Here is a 15306-nt window from a genome sequence, read left to right as displayed (position 1 = left end):
AGTCTTCTAAGAACTGTCATTTATTTTAAACAAGCCCACGAATGAGTTCAAAAGAATCCTTCAGGCGCATAGACATACATGACCAGCTGGGGGCCACAGTAGGTTTTGATAACCCAAAAATCTGAAGCTGGCAGAACTGTGTCAATCATAACCTCAAATGTGTACAAGTATTCCTTGACATAAGATTTCAGCTGAGCCCAACATTTCTGTTGCAAAATGAAACAGTTAAGTGAGTTTTGCCCCATTTTATGAGCTTTCCTGCCACAGTTCTTAAATGAATCACTGCAATTGTTAAATTAGTTAATGGTATTAAGTGAATCTGGCTTCCCCACTGACTTTGCTTGTTAGAAGGTCGCAAAAGGTGATTCTCCTTATTTCTAGGTTGAATCTTGCTTAGCAATGGAAGTAACCTACTCCCATGCTACAAGTGTCATAAATATGAGTTAGTTGCCAAGTGTCTGAATTTTGATCATGTACCATGGGAAAGCTACAATGGTCGCAAGTGTGAAAATGGACACAAGTCACTTTTTTCAGTGCCACTGTAATTGTGAATGGTCACTAAACAAACTGTTGTAAGTCGAGGACTACCTGTACATATACACATGGTTGTCCCCTCCTTTCTACCTCGGCTCCTGCTGTTTTATCTCAAACTCCAAGCAGCTAGGTATTAAAGGAAAAAACAGCTAAGAACTGGTTGCATACAAAGTGAACAAGGCTTTTTTGTTTTTTGAAGAACCTCTATTTTCAGACACTTCTAATGTCTCTATTGTCCCTATCCCAAGAGCAGTAGTATATCTCTCTGACTCCCCACCCTATCAAATGCTCTTGTAGATGTTCCCTAAACTATCTTATATTCTTGCTCTTTCACTGTCATTTGCTTTTAAATTAATAAGTAACCTCATTGACATTATTAGGGCTTTCCACACCCTACAATTAACATATGCTACAAAATGTGAGACAGAAGATCTTTCAATCCCATTTTTTCCTAATATTATAACACAGAACCTTCAGGGCCCGGACCAGCACCAGGCCACAAAATGCCAGAATGCCAGAACCAGGCAGCTCAAATAAGCAAAGCCCCATCCATGGGATACAGGCAGCTCGTGAAACAACGCACCCACCAGTCTGCTGAAAAAACTCTCTCCACAGAACCGGTCCCTGATGCCCAAAAGATTGGGTGCCGTTACTATAGCAGGATAACTAACAAATCATCTTTTGGATTGACCAACAAAACAAAGGCAAAAGGTATCAGCTTCTTATTCTTCTGGCCTGGTATAAATAAAAAATGCAGACACTCAAGTAGTAATTAAAAAGCAGTTAAGAGTGCAGCGTGTCAAACCATACTATTGGTTATCAATGGGCAACATCCACCGATGGCTGTGTTCACACAGCACACCGGCCCACAAATTAATCATGTGGTTAGTGTATAGTTAACAAGCAACTCCAGAAAAATGAGTCAGTTATCCATGGCCAAGTATGTCAACACAGGAACTGTTTGCTCAGTCATAGCTTATGAAATAAATTAGCCAAAGTCACACAACATCAATCAGGCTGCTTGGCAGCATATACCATTCAAATACATTTGGTGCCTCATGGGTATTGCACTAATGGGGAAAAGGATGGCATTGAGAATGAATAGTTATTGTGTTATTCATTAATTGGATTAAAGTAAATCAAAATAGTGGCCTTTTAGAGTTTGCAGGATACAGTAGTTTGGTTTGCATGAATCTCAAACTAGTCAACCGGCTTTTACCCAATGTGTCACAGCTTAGTTTACAGTTCAATGTATTTGGCAAACTTCAAAATTGGTACATTTGAATATACCTTCATTAAATTATCCATGGTTAGGAAAGTTGTGCAAATACACTCTATATTCTATGTCATACTTCTGTTTAAGTTATCACATTTGAATACTCAGTAATGTTATTTGCGATACTATCAAGTGATGTGCAGATGTCATTGCACTCAAGCTAAACATAAATAATACGTCCAAGTATTCTCCTCACCCACTTCTTATTCAAACGCATATATTTCATATAATAACCCTTTCAATTAATTCCTGCCTTTATCCTACACGAAAACCAATCCCTTGTCTCATACATTAACCGAAAGCATAATACAAATAGAAAAGAATATTTGTAGCTCGGGGTTGAACTGTAGGGTTTTTATTGCTCTCTGAGCTGGGTTATTTTCCTGAAGATATTTTATTACCCAACTAGGTAACATCAGCAGTGCTAAAAGAGAATGGGATTTGCTCTCATTATCTTATAACACTGATATTACCTAGGAATAATGATGTTATCTAGTAATGAAAGATTACTGCAAGAAAAAAGCTCAGAGATCATCAGGAACCCCACAACCATAGAACTATCTGTTTGATTCTTATACAGTACACTTAAAATATGCTAGCTACAGCATGATTATCAATCACCCATAGCTGGCTGATTTTACAATATTATGCTAAACGGTAAATAAATTAATCTCTCATTCCCTTGTTGTCAACTATATGTGTATTTTCTAATCAGACTCCTCTAACAACTCTAGGTAAATTCTATATACAGGTAGTCCTTGACTTACAATCAATCATATAGTGACTGAAACAGCACTGAAAAAAGTGACTTATGAAAGTTTTTCACACTTACAAAATCCCCATAGTCACGTGATTAAAATTCAGAAGTTTGTCAACTGGCTCATATTTATGACAGCTGCAGTCTTTCTGAGTCATGTGATATTTTTTGCAACCTTTTGACAGCTAAAGTCAACGGGGAAGCCAGATTCATTTAACAACCGTATGACTAACTTAACAACTGTGGCAAAAAAGGTTGTAAAGCCAGATTCACTTAACTACCGTGTTACTCACAAAACAAATGTCTTGCTTCGCCACAGAAAATTTTGGTTAAATTGTAGTCGTAAGTCACACACACATACACAAAAATAATAAAAATACCTCAGCATGAAGAAAAACAAAGATTTTTTTCTCCTAAACTGGAAAGAAAAAAAGTGTACTACCCCCCCCCTCAATATCTGGCTGTCCAGTTTTGCCCTGTGATATTTTAATAAATTATAAAAAGTATAACCAAATAAGAGTTGGAATCAGGCTTGTCAGATGCTACAACTTTTCTATCCCGCTCTGTGGAGTGGAGAGTTGGTCTCTGACAGAAAGCCATTTGAAGGGACTAGAAGCATTTGAAATGCGGATTCACAGGCGGCTGGGTTGACAAAATCAGAAATGAAGAGTTGATAAGCCACCTGGGAAAGCCAAGAAAAATAATCAAAGCCATAAAAAAAGCAAAAATTAGAATATTTCAGACATGGGATGCCACACCTGGAAAAATATGCCATACTTCACTTAATCCTCCAGGGAAAGATTGAAGGCAAATGAGGTCAAGGCAGAAAAACCTCATGGCTTCAACATCTAAGGGATTGCTTTGAACACAACTCAGCAGCACTTTTTCGTGCGGCTGTTGATCAAAATAGGATTGTCAGCATGATCACCAATATCCGATGATGGATACAGAAGAAGAAGAAGAAGAAGAAGAAGAAGAGGAGGAGGAGGAGGAGGAGGAGGTCTTCTAGTCCAACCCCCTGCTCAAGCAGGAGATTATCAATTATTGTCAATTATTTTTTTTAAAAAAATATTGGGGGCTATATACTGATTCTGTAAATCGCTTAGAAAGGGCTGTAAAGCTCTATAAAGCAGTATATAAGTCTGCTATTGCTATTAATTTACATTTATTTATTTATTTTAACAACAGATGGAAATATTTAATTCCATTCTTAGAACTGTACAAGATAAGATACAATACAGAACTTTTCAAACACACTTCCTGCCAAATTTGTTAAATATTCATTCGCCTGAATGTTCCCAGAATTATTCCAGGTACCCTGGAATATTTAAATCAGATTTCCAGAATAAAAGCCTCATTATATAGAATTTCCTTGGGGGTGTTTCTTTTTAATTGCTATGAGGGGGATAATGAAAAGTTGCCTCAGCTCAACCCACCCTCGCTGTTGAAAAAAAAAACGGTTTGAAATGACCCTGAAGCCAAAAGGAAGGCCCGGGCCCCATATCTGGCAGCCCCACAGGCTCAGCACGACGGGCTTCGGAGTCAGTCGCCGCCTCTGAGGCTGGCCTACCTCGCAGGGCTGTCGTGAGGGAGGAAAGGGGGCGTGGGAGAGGAAATATCGGGGGCTTTGATATTCCCCCCTATTGACAGTTGAAAAGAGGGTGCCTGAAGCGGCACGTGCCCCCCAAATCGCCCCCCACACACACATCAAATTGGCTCCCTCATAAACGCGCGCGACCCTCCCCTCACCTTTCCTGTCAGCCTGGCTTCCCCCTCCCCTCCCTGACAAGCCACACCCACCGCTCGCGCTTCCCGTAATTGCCCCCTCTCTCTCCGTCTACCTGCTGCCGTTGAACAAGCCTCGCTTTCTCCCCTCCCTTGGCAATATTTGGGACCCTCTCACCGGCCGCCGCGCTGACAGCCAATGGTCGGCCAGGGGAGGCCGGCGCTCTACGGCTTTCGGATCCAATCAGCAGGCAGCAGGGCGGTCGGCAAAAGCTTGCCGCGGGTGGTTGTCCCTCTCGCTCTCCACCCGACGTTTCCCTTCTTGCCCAATCGCTGCAACTAAGCTAGGTTGAGAAAGCTGGACGTTTGGGATGCTTTCGACGCTCCCACCTGGAGAAGGGGTGGGGAGTTGTTTACATCCGGGGCTCAAAGGAGGAGGAGAAGGAGGAGAAGGACGTGTAATGTAGCCGGTGCGGAGAGCGCCAATGAGATTCGGGGTTGTCGGATATGCGTAAGCCACACCCACCAGTGACGAACGAGAAGGTTGTTTACTGTTTTCCACTCGGGAAGGGGCAAACTGAGGACGAGCGTGTGACGTCAGGCGGTGGCTGACGCAATGACGTAACAGTCAAGCGCTTTCAGGATATGTAGAGATAGAAAAGTATAGAGGGACAAATCAACCTCTGACAATGTAGCCTTTTTTTAAAACCAGGATATAGACTTCTGAAAAGGTCTTGATTTCCATAAAAGTAAGGGCTCTTAATTAATCAGATTAAGGGCTGTTAATTCACAAAATTCCCATTTGGTCTAGCAATTAAGATGCTGAATTAAAGAACCAGTTAGGTCTAATTACAAAGGTGGGCAATTATGGCCACTTTACAACTTGTGGACTTCAACTCTCAGAATTCCTGTCCCAGCATGAGAGACAGTAAAGTAAAAGGAAGAATATTGAATTCTGCAATATTTTTGCACCTGTACAGATAGGCCTTAACTCACAACCACAACTGAGCCCAACATTTTAAAACAGCTGTTAAGTGAGTTTTGTCCCATCTTAGGACCTTTTTTTTGCTGCAGTTATTAAGTGAATGACTACATTTGTTATCATTCTGATAGAAAGGAAATGGATGCTATGTGGCCTATTGTAAAGAGTGAATCTTTGTCAAAAAGGAAACAAAAGGCTAGTATACACAGGCAGTCCTCGACTTACAACGGTTCATTTGGCGACCGAAGTTATGGCACTGAAAAAAGTGATTTATGACTGTTTTTCACACTTATGACCGTTGCAGCATCCCCACAACCACATGATTTACATTCGGAGGCTTGACAATTGACTCACATTTATGATGGTTACAATGTCCCAGGGTCATCTTTTGTGACATTCTGACAAGCGAAGTTAACAGGGAAGCCAGATTCACTTAACAATCTAACTAATTTGACAAATTGCAGTGATTCACTCAACAAATGTGGCAAGTAAAGTCATAAAATGTGGCAAAACTCACTTAACATTTTTTTTTTCATTTAGCAATATAAATTCTGGACTCAATTGTGGTCATGTTGACGACTTGCTGTAATTGCTTGTCTGGTCTTTCTATGGATGTCAGATGACTGCATGAGAAGGACCACCAAATCGAGTTGGATGTATAGTACTCCTCAACTTATGAATAGTGACCAACTGAAGTTATAGTACTGAAAAAAGTGATTCACAACCAATCTTAACAACTGTGGTAGCATCAGGTAATCAAAATTCAGGTGCTTGGCAACAGGCACCTAATTACCACAGTTGCAACATCCCATAATCATCTGATCTCCATTTGCAACTTTCCCAGCCAGCTTCTCCCAAGCGGCGGGGGAAGTTGAACTTGCTTAATGATTTCATGACACCTTTAAAAACTGTAGTGATTTGCATAGCAACCACGGCAAAAAATAAGCTCATCAAATCAGGTGCAGTTCTCTTAACATTCACCTTGCTTTGCAATGGAAATTTTGGTTGAAATTATAATTAACTGGAGGACAACCCGTTGTGGAAATGAGCTTAAGAAGGATGAATGGGGATAAAACAAGATTGTCAACAAGGAGCAATAGCACTTAGACTTATATACTGCTTCACAGTGCTTTACAGCCCTAAGCAGTTCATAGAGTCAGCATCCGGGTCCTCACTTTACCAACCTCAGAAGGATGGAAGGCAGAGTCAACCTTGAGCCGGTCAGGATCAAACTTCCGGGCAGTGAGCAGTGAGTTAGCCCTGCAGTACTGCATTCTAACCACTGTACCACCACGCGCGGTCACATTCGTTGAGTAATCAGTGAATGGTGGTGGACTGAATTCAAATCTTGTCAATCAGGACGAAAGAAATCCGTTGAGGTGGTTTGATCACAGAGAATGAATACCAACGGTTCTTGATGGGTATTTTGTGTAAGCCATAGCAATAGCACATAGACTGGTACATACCACTTCACAGTGCTTTACAGCCCTAAGTGGTTTACAAAGTCAACATTTTGCCCCCAACAATCTGGGTCCTCCTTTTACCAACCTCAGAAGGATGGAAGGCTGACTACTGCCTGGTTAGAATGGTTCATACATTGTATGAAGCAGTGGATGGATACAGCAGAAGCGAAGGAAAAGCAAATTCTGGTGAATGGATTGGTGTGAACTATCTATGTTCTTTTTTCATCTCTGACTAAGGGAGAACCTGAAGCTCCTAACCCAACAATTTTTGTCATGATACAAGAAGTATTGGGATAGCACGAGAGAGAAAGACATGTAGATTAGATAGATGGATGGATGGATATGTAGATGAGAGAGATAGAGACAGAAAGATATAGAGACAGACATATATAAATGGATGGATGATGTATGGGGACACAGATGAGAGAGAGAGAGAGAGAGAGACAGACAGACAGACAGAAAAGGAGTCAGATACATTTTTTTTCTTTCTAGCTTTATTGTTGTATTGAAGGGTTTTTCCTTTTTCCTTTTTTTATATATTACAGAAATAATTTCTTTCAAAAAAAACAAGTTCTGGGAAACCTGAGCTGCAGCTATGTTTAAAAATAGTTTTTAAAAACCAGAAAGCACCAGACAGGTTTTTAGCAATTTTATTTTATTGTAGGTATACAATGACAACATATGCAAAGAAAAACTAAAAAACTAACCCAATAACTTAAAAACTTTTGGTGGTCACTCTTACGTGCACCATCGATGGTTGGAATAGTAAAATATCTCATGCGTCCATAAAGGAATGTATCATAATTCCAAGTATATCAACCAAGAGAACTTCAAACAGCGGCTCCCAGGAATGGGGAAGCCCAAGAATTGATGGAGAAAAACTTTTTTGTTTAACTGAAATACTGGCCCTGCGTGTTCAACAAATGAACAAACAATCAAAACCCAAATGCAAATACAGCCAGACCTAAAGTACTGCATAGTATTTTAATTAATTTAATTAAAACACAAGAACTCAGCATATACAGCTGTTATAAAGGCTCAACATCTTTTCAGCATAATTTCATTCTGAATAGAGAAATCTAAAAGTTAACAAAAGGAAGAAAATAGACCTACTATTATATTCTCTAATAGAGCACATTCCAGGCAAAACATATTAAGTACTACGAAAATACGTATCTTCCATTCTGTTTTTAATAATTTACTTTTATTAAAAAGTTGTGAGGTCGTCACAGGAAGGCTATACAAATTTGTTACTTTGTACTAAATTAAACTCCCCAACCATATTTAAAAAATAATAATAAAACAGCATCCCAACGCAAGTTTTATATTGTTCTGTTATTTTTTTTACCTTTGTTGTAACAATAAATGCAAGTACCCAGGTAAGGAGACTACAAGCTTCTTGAAGGAATATAAATTTACGCATATATATTTTGTTTTACACCAACCTCTTTATCCTCCTAAGGATGTCTACAAAATTCACAGTTATCTTACAAGCGGGTAGAAGGTTGGGATGAAGCTGCCTGGATTCTCCCGCCTTCTTCTACATTAAAAAATAATGATGATTTTTTTTTCTTCCCCTTAATAAAAGGGAGCAGAGAATAGAATTGCAGCTTCGAATTCTCTGCAAATCTCCAGATTGGGTTGGAATTCTGGACGAGGTGGGGAAGATTCAGCAAACACACAGCGCTTTCCTAGTTTGGTGGAATAAGGGGCTCCCTAACTTCTTCTGTCCTCGTACGCTTCGGCGCATGGCCAGCCTATCGGTGATTTTTTGCTGGGAGGCGGGAGAGAGGCTTTCGGGCTGCCCGCCAACATTTCGAGTCAGGCCACGTCTCGGTTTCTTCACCACGGGCCCCGAGTTGGATTCTTCCAATGTCCTTTTGAAGCTGGCCGCCGATGGAGTCCTCTCCGCTTCCTGTACTTTGGAGGCATCACCCGGGGAGATCCTGAAGGACTTGGGATCAGGACCCACATTCCTGGCATTGGAGGGAGACAGAGTCCCAGGCGGGTTTCGACTGAACGAGTCGTGGGCCCGCAATCCTAGCGCTTTGCCGCCCTTCTCGTCCGGCGGCGCCGCCTCTCTCGAGCAAGCTGCTCCTAAACCATCATTGTCCTTCGTCAGCTCGCCGGCTTGCTCCGGAAATCTGCCCGACACGGTGGCACTGCTGCAGGAGAACAAAGGGAGGCCTTCCGAGGAACTCAGCCGTGGCCACAAGTCATCTTCTACAACCTGATGGGATTTAAAATAAAAAATGAAAATGAAAAACACAATTTTCAACATCAAAGGTTCCATTCAGTCTCATGAAAAAAAGGACCAGGGGGTGACATGATAGCAAGGTTCCAATTGTTCTGACCAGGATTCTCCAGAAAGCACTAAACCGACTCTGTCCCGGCAAAACCCCTTTTATTAAACGAAGGGGAATTTCTTGCATTCACATTCAGCCAAAGGCCTGGCAAACAGTCTTTCCAGGGTGCAATTAGGAGCCCAAACCTTATCTAGCCTGGAGAGCTGCCAAGTAAATATTTCCAAACGCAGTGCTGACAAGGAAGGGCTCAGCACGGTGTCTCTGAGATGCACAGACAGAGCTTCACACAGCCGCAACGAACAAATTGTTTCCTGCAAAAGCCCCCTCCCCTTTTGCTCCTCCTTTAATCCCTGTGGGAGGGGCCATTCACCCTCCACCTGTGGCCTTACTCCCACGTCGACCCTGAGTTTGTAATTGTTCTTTCCTTTTGGTAGCTCAGCGCATGCGCAGACTAGGAACGTGTCCAGCTGCCCCCTCGCCTCACTGCTGTCCGACTCCGAAGGCAGCTGATGACTGCCCGACTGCCCTGGCCCCATCTCTGCCTCTGACACAGAGCCCTCATCCAAGACCTCCTCAGCCTCCAAGACTGGCCATGTTCCTCCCCAACCTCCTCACTGTCCAACTCTGCTGCCAGCTCCGCTAGTCGCCGGCAGGCCACAACACCTATATCTAAGGGTCTGTCATAGAGAAAAGGGTATCAGCCTATTCTCCAAAAAACTGAAGATAGGTATGTATCCTGGCTAAACACAACTGTCCAAGGAGCTGCGGATGGATGGCATAAATTCTGAGGCAGGGTGCCATCCATGTCAAAACACCTTGCCCAGATTGTGGCTCTGTCTATCCTGGAACTGATGATGTTACCTAGTTGGGTCATGAATTTTCTGTAAGAAAACTACCAAAAAGCCTAATAAAAATGATTAGGAGGTTGGAGGCTAAAATATACGAAGACGACATGACTTAGTGTCAAAACAGTAGTAAATGTAAACGTCTGACTGACTAAATAATGGGCCAATGGTCAGGAATCCTGACCATTGCTCTGTTTACCAATAAACCAAGAATCCAAAAATGTCCTGGAGTGTAGCAAACCATTAATTCACACAGAATCTTTTGCCTCTGCCCCTGTAAATGAAGCAGTGGGCCATCTTTGGATGGCTTATCATTTTTGACCCACTGATTGGCCAAAACCTAAGTAGGAACACATTGCACTTGTCAGCGTGGCTGAGTTAAGGGTGGGATTTTGCAGTTCGTTGTTGCGAGATATCCTTGGTACTCTCTGAGCTTGGTTTTCTTGCAGACTTTTCATGAACCAAACTCAGTGCTAGTAAGGAGTGGGATAAGGAGTGGAGTAACCCAGAGGTGGTATTCACAGGTTCTGGCCAGTTCTGGAGAACCAGTTGCAGAAATTTTGAGTAGTTCGGAGAACCAGCAAATACCACCTCTGACTAGAGATTTTACCCTGTCCTTCCCCTGCCACGCCCACCAAGCCATGCCCATAGAACCGGTAGTAAAAAAAAAAAAAATTGAATCCCACCACTGGAGTAACCCAATCATTCCTTACTAGCACTGATGATGTTTCCTAGCTGGGTCATGAAATATTCTCTTTTATTGACAGCGTGTTGTTGGTTTTCAACTGGGATCTGCCTGGATGTCCCTTCCAGATTTCACTGGTTTCCCAATTAAAAGAATGGAACATTTAGATTTTTCAGGAATAATGGGCAAAAAAATAATAATGTCAAAGGTCCAACATGCTTTGGGGACCATCAGTTACCCAACTCTGCATGGAAATCTAGTGGTCTAAAAAAAATCCCAATGTAGGCCGGGTTAAATTCATCTACCCCACCAAGTTTTCAGTGTCCTCACAACCCAGAAATCTCCCACCTAAAACAGAAAATATAAACATTTCTCCTTCCTTAGCGTTCTCCCATAAAGATTATTCTTGCAAACTAATTATTTAGAGCAGGGTCAGCAACCTTAAAGAGCCGCAAAAATCCTAATTGGAAGCCCCTCCCCCCGTGGAGCTGACCGGAAGTCCGGTTCCCCCACCATAGAGTCTCCTCCTAGCAGGGCGTCCTCTACCTGTCCTAACCAAAAGCCCTATCAATTGTGGAGTCAACCGGAAACCCCGCCCCTTACCATAGAGTCTCCTCCTTGTGTGCCATGCTTTCCACCCCCACTTAACCAGAAGCTTATCTCAAAAACTGTGGCACCAACCGCCAACAGGGAACCACAGCAGAGGGATGAAAGAGCTACATGAGGCTCCAGAGCCATAGGTTGCCAACCCCTGATTTAGAGGAGCCATGGGGTTGTTAAGCAAATCCAGTTTCCCTGAGTGTTCTGACCAAGGCTTCCTGAGAGCATAATTAAGCACATGCTTAGTCCAAACAACTCTTGTTTTATTTCAACGCTGGGAATGTTCATTCCCAGCCCGTAATGAGTCCCAAACAGTCCCTCGAGATAAGCACCCACCTTTCTTTCCTTTGAATTACTGCCAACAACTAAAGTGCCAAATTAACTGTAAAAACCCAACTGAAGTACAAAGTCCACACACAGCTTCAAGGTTTAAACTGAACAGAACGAACGACTTTGCTTCCTGCAAAGGTTTCTCTATCTTTGCACTTCCTTTGTACCTTAGGGGAGAGGCAATCACCTCCAAGCCTTACTCCCGAGTCACCCCTTTTGTCTTAGCTGCTCTCGCCTTCTAGCAGCTCTGTGCACACGCACACTGGGAACAGGCTCTCCTCGCTCCTCTGCCTCGCTGCTGCCAGACTCTGGAGGCTCCGGAGTCAGCACACAACTCACAGATTGTCCTGGCCCCATGTTTGTATCAAACGCAGGACCCTCGTCCAAGTCCTCCCCAGACTCCCGGATTGGTCCTCATTCTTCCTTACTGTACGATTCCGCTGCCATTTGCACAGGCTGCTGGCGAACCACAACACGGAGTTCGCTTGTCAGAAGACAGCTGGGAAAGTCCCAAATGGCAATCACATGACCCTGGAGGTGCTGCAAACAGTCATTTGTGTGAGGACCGGTTGTAAGTTACTTTCTTCAGTGCTGCTGTAACTTCGAATGATCACTCAACGGATGTCTGTAAGTCAAGGACTACCTGTCCACCTCGGGCTGATGCTGTTAACTCATAAAACATTCCTATGCCTGTTTTCAAGTTGCCATAAACAAAGGGGGCAGTAAATCTGAAGGAGCATTAGGACAGTTTAAAACCAGAAGTACATTCCACTCTTATCTACAAAGATGGTAGCTGGGTTACCAGATCTTCTGCCCTCGAAAATCCTTCATTGGAGAACGTGAATGATGACACGCTGCCTGTGTACGTGCTTCATTGGAGAATCTGATTTATGGCACACCCAGGGGGAGGGGAATTTACGTTTTCCCCTATAGGTTCAGTTGCCATCTTCCATGCCAGCATCCCCCAGTGCCAGGAATGGGATCCTTATGGACACTGGCTGGGTGGAGGGACCCAATTCTCATTCTACTTATCCAAAGAAGAACCTCCTCTCTGCCACCCTGCCAAAGATAAACCCCCAGGTGGCCTCAAGAGCTCCCAGGGAGAGTACTAATGACCAGAGGACTGCAAAGAAATACAATCCTTTTATTCCTCCCATTCGCACCATCATTCGGTCAGGACCTATCCTTCCATCCCACCACCATCCTGTCTCAACTCTCACTACTTATACCGAAGATGCTTTTTTTTTCAAAAGGCAACTGGACTTTCTTGAAGACCTTTCAGTTCTCATCCAAGAAGCTCCTTCATTTCTGACGGAACGGTGGAGGATGGAAGGATTTATATTCCTCGCAGTCATCTGGTCATTAGCACTCTCTCTGAGAGCCATTGAGGCCACTTGGAGGTTTATCTGTGCCTTCATTGTCACCTGAATAGCGCAAATGGGTGTGGAGCCTTCTTGGAACTGCTGAAAGGACTGTTTTATATAGACTGGAGATAGAGGAGGTTGTATTCCTTCCCCTCTGTTGAGAGAGAGAGAGAGAGAGATGTGCAACTTGGCCTCTTTGACCCCTCTTTCAAACCAGCGCTCCTCTATCCAGAAAATGGACTTTGTTGCCTTCAAAAGAGCGGCCTTTTGTCTTTCAAATGCAGATGGACCGCTGACTCTTGTCCCGGTGGGTTTGTTCTCCTAAGTTGCACCATGCATTTCTGAAGTGGCTGTTGTGTTTCTCCAATGCACAGACCTGCACAGATCTCACTGCACAGAGTCAGCCTTCCATCCTTCCGAGGTCAGTAAAGGGAGGACCTAGATCAGTGATGGCGAACCTTTTTGCTGTGGTGTGCCAAAAGCACGCGCCCGCGTACCAGCACCCACAATACCATGCACCCCGGCCCCCCTGTGCATGCGTGCGCAACACCCCTGCCCCACCCCCTTGCCTGCACTGCGCATGCGCGCGCCTCACAGCTGATTTTCAGCACGTTTGAGGCAGTTTTCGACTTCCCGGAAGCTCAAGGGAAGCCTCTGCAACCTCGGGAGGCTGAAAACAGGGCCCGTTTCAGCACTTCCAGTATTTCTGGAAGGCCCATTTTTCAGCCTCCCGAGGCTGCATAGGCTTCCCTCGAGCGTCTGGGCCTCAAGCAGACCGAAAATCAGCTAGGAGGCGCGCGCATGCACAGTGCAGGTAAGTTTAGCTGGGGCTTGCGTGCCCGGACAAATGGCTCTACATGTCACCTGTAGCACGCATGTCATAGGCTCGTCGTCACGGACCTAGATTGTTAGGGGCAAGATGCTGATTTTCTAAACCGCTTAGAGAGGGCTGTAAAAGCACTGCAAAGCGGTCTACAAGTCTAAGCGCTATCGCTATCTTCCCAGCAAAAAAACAAAGTCCTGTTGCCTTTTGAACAAAGCAGCATTGCGACGGCTGTGGTCCGGACGAGTGAGAATCTTCCACGGATGCCCCTCCTCCCCCCCACACCAAAAAGAAACTCACAAAAAGGGACTCCAACTGAGGATCTTATTCCATTTATTCGCCTCTTTCTTTGTCAAAATCATCTCTTTTGCCCCCGGGTCATTACTCTGACCGATCCGAGCGCCCACCTCCTCCTGTTGCCCCGGCTTGGCACCCCAATGCCTCTCCGTCTACCCAGACAGGTTTTCTGTAAGACAGAGGGCACCGAGTTACTAAGAGGATACCTACCGCATGGCAATGCCACCTTGGCACTTTGCAAGAGCTCGAAGTCCTTTTACGGATAGTCCTCGATTTACGATCACAGACTTTCCGTTGCTAAGCGAGACAGTTCTTAAAATGGGCGTTGCCTCATTTTATACAGGTAACCCACGCCTACAAAACTACAGCCCAAAATTTCTGTCGTAAAGTGAGACATTTGTTAGTGAGTTTCGCCTCGTCTTACAACCTTTCTTGCCACCGTTGCTAAGTAAGCAACACAGCTTTAAATGAATCTGACTTCCCCACTGACTGCTTCTCCAAAGGGGATCACGTGACCCCAGGCACATGGCAACCGTCATAAATATGAGTCAGTTGCCAACCGTCTGAATTTTGATCATGTGACCAAGGGGGATGCTGCAATGGTCGTAAGTGTGAAATAATACACAAATGTGAATTTGGGGCTCTATTGTGGTTGTAACTTGAGAACTACCTGTAATTCTGGAGAGATTTGTTATAACTTAGAATGGTGGTGGCTGACCTTTTTGGGCTCCTGTGCCAGAAATTGTGTGCGCGCTTGCATGCGCTCTTCACATACCAGCACCCAGAAGGCAATATGCACAAGCTCCCCCATGCATGCACGCATGCCCCCCACACACACAGCGCATTTCTGCACGTGTATACATGATCCCCCACCCACCACGCATCTCTGTGCATGAACACGAGCCCCTTGCGCATGCACCATGTGTCTCCCGTGCCCCGCATCCTCTGCGTATGCGCACCAGATACCTGACAATCAGCTGTCAGGTGCGGGGCAGGCAGAGTAGACCTGCTGTGGGCGAGAGCTCGTGTGCCAGCAATAATGGCACTGCGTGCCACTTCTGGCACACCTGCCATAGGTTCGCCACCATGGACTTAGAACAATCATTATGTGACCAGTCATAAGTCAAGAATTACCTACCATGTTTCCCCGAAAATAAGACCCAACCAGAAAATAAACCCTAATGAGCCTTTTGGAGCAAAAAATAATATAAGATCTGGACTTATTTTCGAGGAAACACGCTATATATACCCCTTAGCCCAAGGGTCCACAACCCCCAGAATAAAACCTTTCTCCATGGAACCAGTCCCTGGTGCCCCAA

General features: G+C 44.2%; 2 protein-coding genes across 7 annotated transcripts in view; both read right to left on the bottom strand.

Annotated features, from left to right (window-relative positions):
* Positions 1 to 4666, bottom strand: part of BCAS3 (BCAS3 microtubule associated cell migration factor) — a 604042-nt gene extending 599376 nt beyond the window's left edge. For 2 of the 6 annotated variants that reach the window (XM_026710222.2, XM_087924916.1), the window contains exon 1: positions 4409 to 4665. The gene's annotated coding sequence lies outside the window, so the exon portion shown is untranslated. Of the gene's footprint in view, positions 1 to 4316; positions 4339 to 4408 lie in introns of those variants that run through there. The other 4 variants (XM_087924912.1, XM_087924924.1, XM_087924910.1 and 1 more) reach the window with 3 other exon arrangements.
* Positions 4667 to 7375: 2709 nt separating this feature from the next.
* Positions 7376 to 15306, bottom strand: part of PPM1D (protein phosphatase, Mg2+/Mn2+ dependent 1D) — a 46730-nt gene continuing 38799 nt past the window's right edge. Inside the window, exon 6 of the mRNA XM_026710226.2 lies at positions 7376 to 8967. Within this exon, the coding sequence (XP_026566011.2) occupies positions 8407 to 8967 (561 nt within the window). The 3' untranslated portion in view covers positions 7376 to 8406. The remainder of the gene's footprint in view (positions 8968 to 15306) is intronic.

The sequence above is a fragment of the Pseudonaja textilis genome, chromosome 1 (assembly GCF_049901715.1).
Source record: "Pseudonaja textilis isolate UNSWEBS1 chromosome 1, rPseTex1.2, whole genome shotgun sequence".
Classification (NCBI taxonomy): domain Eukaryota; kingdom Metazoa; phylum Chordata; class Lepidosauria; order Squamata; family Elapidae; genus Pseudonaja; species Pseudonaja textilis.
The sequence above is the reverse complement of the archived record's forward strand: the minus strand, read 5'-3'. Positions and strand labels throughout refer to the sequence as shown.